The 4,788-nt window shown below is 40.2% G+C and overlaps 1 protein-coding gene across 1 annotated transcript; it reads left to right on the top strand.

Annotated features, from left to right (window-relative positions):
* Positions 1 to 735: 735 nt before the first annotated feature.
* fpgt (fucose-1-phosphate guanylyltransferase) lies at positions 736 to 4,118 on the top strand. The gene is made up of 4 exons (XM_044361119.1): positions 736 to 923; positions 1,063 to 1,230; positions 1,639 to 1,731; positions 2,460 to 4,118. Exons 1-4 carry the CDS (start codon positions 851 to 853, stop codon positions 3,863 to 3,865), a joined length of 1,740 nt encoding a protein of 579 aa, XP_044217054.1. The 5' UTR covers positions 736 to 850; the 3' UTR covers positions 3,866 to 4,118.
* The last annotated feature ends 670 nt before the right edge of the window (positions 4,119 to 4,788 follow it).

Genomic DNA, 4,788 nt, shown 5'->3' with positions numbered 1-4,788 from the left:
TTATTGTCTTGGTTCATCGGTTAGTCGTTTAAAGTTCCCCACAGTTCAAGGTTACATTTTCAAATGTCTAGTTTTGTCTGATTAACAGTCCAAAACTCAAAGATACCCAGTTTATCATCATGTTCGACAATGAAAAGCAACAAATCATCACGTTTGAGAAGCTGTTTTTTTTTTTTTTTTTTTTTTTTTTTTTACATTTTTGCTTAAAAAATGACTAAAAAGACTAAAAATTATCAAAATACTTGCTGATCAATCTTCTGCCAACCAACTAATGGTTTAATGACTAATTTTATTTTGTTTTATTTGAATAACTTTTAGAGGCTTGAGGAGAAAAACTGAAATCCACAAGAAATAAAGCAGAAATTAAAAGAAAACATGAAGAAAATCACAGTTTTGTGTGTCCAAAATATGTTGGGGTTTTTTTGTTTTTGTTTTTTTTGTCTGTATCTTGTCCTGTCCTATCGTCTCACGACCCCTTTGAATAATCCAGCGACCCCTTGTGGGGATCCCGACCCCCAGGTTGGTAACCAATGTTTTAGACCATCACTAAGGCGGATAGAATTAATAAATAAAATAATATTTAAAAAAAGAATCAAATAAAAACATGAATATACAGATAAATTAATAAAGGAAATGGAGAGAAAATAAATATATATTTTACAAACTTTATGGTGCATTTGTCATGGTTGCAGGTTGGTTGCTTGTGGCTTTGGCAGTTCACCCTCACCACGTGCTCCTTTTTCCCCGCCCACGTTGTAAACATAACCACGTGACAACACCCGGTAGTGAAGGAGACAGCAGTCTGCTACAGTAACAGAGACTTAGAGCGAATATATTTGAAAACGACAGTATGAATCAAGAATGTATAGTAAAGTTAAAAATTGCAACAAGAGAAAAAATCAGGAGATTTAACTCTTTGCGTGGTAAGTTTCATTTTTGACTCTTGAATGTTTCCCCCCTAATATTTAGCTCCTCCTGTGTTTATCTGCAAACCATGGCTTCATTTTAGCGTCTGTATAAACTAAATATGTTATAATAAACTGCTTCTTGCTTCGCCTGAAGGTGCAGAGGTGCAGCCGGATGAGTTTTGGGATGTGGTGGTTGTGACCGCTGTGGATGAGATCCAGAAAGAAGCATATGAGCTGCAGATCAGTGAGAAAGTTGACAGAAAAGAGCTTCCCCTCGGAATCCAGTACAAGGTCTTCTCAGATCCGCCTGGATCCAAAATAGGTAAGTGAGTCAGACAGCACTCCCCAGTCTCATGTTACTGTCCCCTGTTTGCTGCTGAAGGGTGTCAACAAAGTAGCGCTTCAACTAACAATAATAATTATTAATCGATTTATCATTTGGTCAGAAAATAGTGAAAATTACCCTTTTAATTTCCCAGACTCTAAGTTTCTTTATCCAATCAACAGCCCAAAACCCAGAGATATTCAGTTTGCTATCATGAGTGACAAAGCAAAGCATGACATCATCACATTTGAGAAGCTGAAACCAACATATTTGCTTAAAAAATGACTAAAACGATTATTCAATCAAAATAGTTGCTGATTCATTTACAAATCGATTAATCGACTAATCGTTGCAGCTCAACAACAAAGCACTGCAATATAGTTATGATGACCTTGTGTTTTGAAGGGAATGGGGGCTCCACTCTGTATGCACTGCAGCAGCTGAAGGACGTCTACGGGAAGACTCTGAGCAGACTGAGAGTCATCCTCATCCATGCAGGTTTGAGACATTTTTTTAAAATAAATTAGAGAAATAGATCATTTCTTCCACTGAATGCTGGTCAGACTTCAACTAGCCACTATTTTCATTATTGATTAATCTGCTGAATACTTTGGTGATTAATAAAGTAAGCATTTGGTCTATAAAATCTACCAGAAAAAAAGAAACAGTGAAAAGTGTCCATTACAGTTTGTATGTAATTATAGTATCTAATGATTATGATGGTATAAATTAGGGCTTAATGACAGTATAATGAGGCTGCTGCTTAAAGCTCAGAGAAGCTGCAACACGAGCCAAATGTTTGTAAATGTTGGTGTAGCCACCTGCTCTGCTATAATATAAAATCTTCTATATAGATGTATGTATAGATTGTATCTGATTCTGCAAACGGTATTATTTTAGCCTTAACCAACCCTGAACTGAGCTCCGCCAAGTTCTCGTCTTTTTTAGATATTGTGTATTTATTTATTCTTTCTTCCCTCTATTTGTATTTTATTGTGCTATGGAGCCCCCATGAGTGGTGTACTTAATTATCTTAATTGAATTAGTTTTATCATTTCAAAGGTAAGTGTCAAAAAAAAGACTTTTCAGGTAGTTTACTAAATATTTTCATTGAAGCAGTTTACTCCAGAGTTAAGGGGTTGATTGCAAATGCTCAGTCAACTTAGTTAATGCACCTACTGTGTGTGATGTTTCAGACTTTAACGTTTCTCCTCTCATTCTTCCAGGAGGGTCGAGTCAGCGTTTGCCCAGTGCCAGCGCCCTGGGGAAGATCTTCACCGCTGTACCTCTGGGTGACCCTCTCTACCAGATGCTGGAGCTCAAACTGGCCATGTATGTGGATTTCCCAGCTCATATGAAGCCCGGCGTGTTGGTGACCTGCGCAGATGACATAGAGCTCTACAGTATTGCGGAGGATGAGAGTGTTAAGTTTGACAAACCGGGTTTTACAGCTTTAGCTCACCCGTCCTCGCTGTCTATCGGAACAACCCACGGCGTGTTTGTCCTGGATTCGTATGAACCGTCCACGCACTCGCAAATGGAGAACATTTCCTGCTTGCGTTTTCTTCACAAACCAAGCGTTGATAAGATGCGAGACAGTGGTGCTGTTTGTCAGAGGAGGAGTGGTTGTTTTTCTCTATCTGACACCGAGTTTGTCTACACAGACAGCACCTATTACGTCGACTTTGATACCGCACAGTCTCTCCTTGATTTGCTGAAAGAAGTTGGACCTTTAGAATGCGAGATAGACGCATACGGGGATTTTCTCCAAGCACTGGGCCCCCGAGCCACGATAGAGTACACCCGCAACACTGCTAATGTCACCAAAGAGGAGCGCAGTCTGGTGGAAATCCGCCAGAAGATCTTCCATCTCCTTAGAGGAACTCCCCTGAATGTCATCCTCCTCAACGATTCCAAGTTTTACCACATTGGAACCACGTCAGAATACCTCTTTCACCTCACTGAGGACACGGTGCTAAGGAGTGAGCTGGGCCTCCTGTCGTCTGCTTTCAGTGTACATTCAAATGAAAACACAGAAGGCTGCTGTGTTATGTGCAGCATCCTCGATTCCAGTTGTTCTGTGGGAGCTGGATCAGTGGTGGAGTACTCCAGACTGGGAGCAGGAACATCTGTAGGCAGCAGCTCCATTGTCAGCAGCTGCTGGGTCAGTCCAGGCCTCTCAGTGCCTGATGGAGTCTTCATGCATTCACTGTGTGTGAAGCACCAGAACCGAACCAGGTTTGTAACTGCCGCCTTCGGGATTAACGACAACCTGAAGCGTAGCGTGGAAGCTCCTGCATCTATGGAAGCACTGGAGCTTTTTGGAGTCACCCTGGCAGACTGCGTGTCCCGCTGGGGGTTGGGAAATGAAGTCTTAAGGTTCTCCGGTGACGTGTCCAGCTGTAGTTTATGGAACGCTCGTCTGTTTCCCGTTTGCTCCGACCCACAAAGCTCATTCTCAATGTCTCTCAAGATGGCGCAGGCCGTCCTCAGTGGCTCTACATTCACGCTACCCAAAGACACACAGCTGATGTCTATGCAAGAGTCCCTGCAGTGTAAGAACCTGGAGGAGATGTTGAAGTTCAGGAAGGGACTACATCATGACATCACACAGAGAAGATGTAGCAATTAAAGCCGCTGTGTTTAATTTAGATTTTGTGTTTTATGTTGTCAGTGTAAGTACAAGAAAACATTAATTGTACCATAAATTATTGATATACTTTATGATCATTTGATGATCAACTAATGTTTTCACAGTCAGGACTATGAGATTTTTATTTCTTTGATTTATTATGGTGTAACCATTTATAAAATGTGTCCTTAAATCTTTTATACATCTGTAAATTTTTCTTATTGAAAATTAGATAAATTTTGATGCCCTCTCATAGCCTTTATGTTTTTACTTCATCCACATTGCACAGTTGTAACATTTAAGTGGCAGTAATAATGATTTGTTCAGGACAAGAGGATATCAAAGGTATAAGAAGAAGAGTATGTCAGCAGATGTAGAGAAACCAGTTTGGTTTATGATGAGATTATGGGGTTTCTGATGGGCTCTTCTACATTGACATATCTGTTGTCTTATCACTGTGCAAGGCAGGTGGCACTTTCACTTTACTTTTTGTACTTGTACAGCTGTAGTGATATTATTTTGTCAGTTGAACTAGGGGCAGGTCCCTCTGAGGGCTGCAGAGCCATTGCGAGGGTGAGAGAGGGACTAAAGTTGATCAGATCTATTTCACAGCACACATTCTGACTCATCAAACGCACGTGTAACATTATTAATTGCTGCTTTGCATTGCAATTATAGACCCTTTCACAGCAGACGTTTTGACTTGTCAAAGCAGGAAAGGCATAGGTGTTAATTATAACACTAACGATAGCTCCGTCCCATTAATCGTCCTCATTAATGTTATTAATTCCACCTTTTGACACATCAAAATGTCTGAAAAGGGTCTGTTGCTGGAGTGTTAATGATTATTAATGTTATTCCTTCCACCTGTGCTTTTCTTGCTTTAACAAAATGTCTGCTGTGAAAGGCCTAACAGAAAAAAG

This window comes from Thunnus albacares, chromosome 9, assembly GCF_914725855.1.
Source record: "Thunnus albacares chromosome 9, fThuAlb1.1, whole genome shotgun sequence".
Lineage (NCBI taxonomy): Eukaryota > Metazoa > Chordata > Actinopteri > Scombriformes > Scombridae > Thunnus > Thunnus albacares.
Note: the sequence above shows the minus strand (reverse complement) of the source record. Positions and strands in the feature narration are given on the sequence as shown.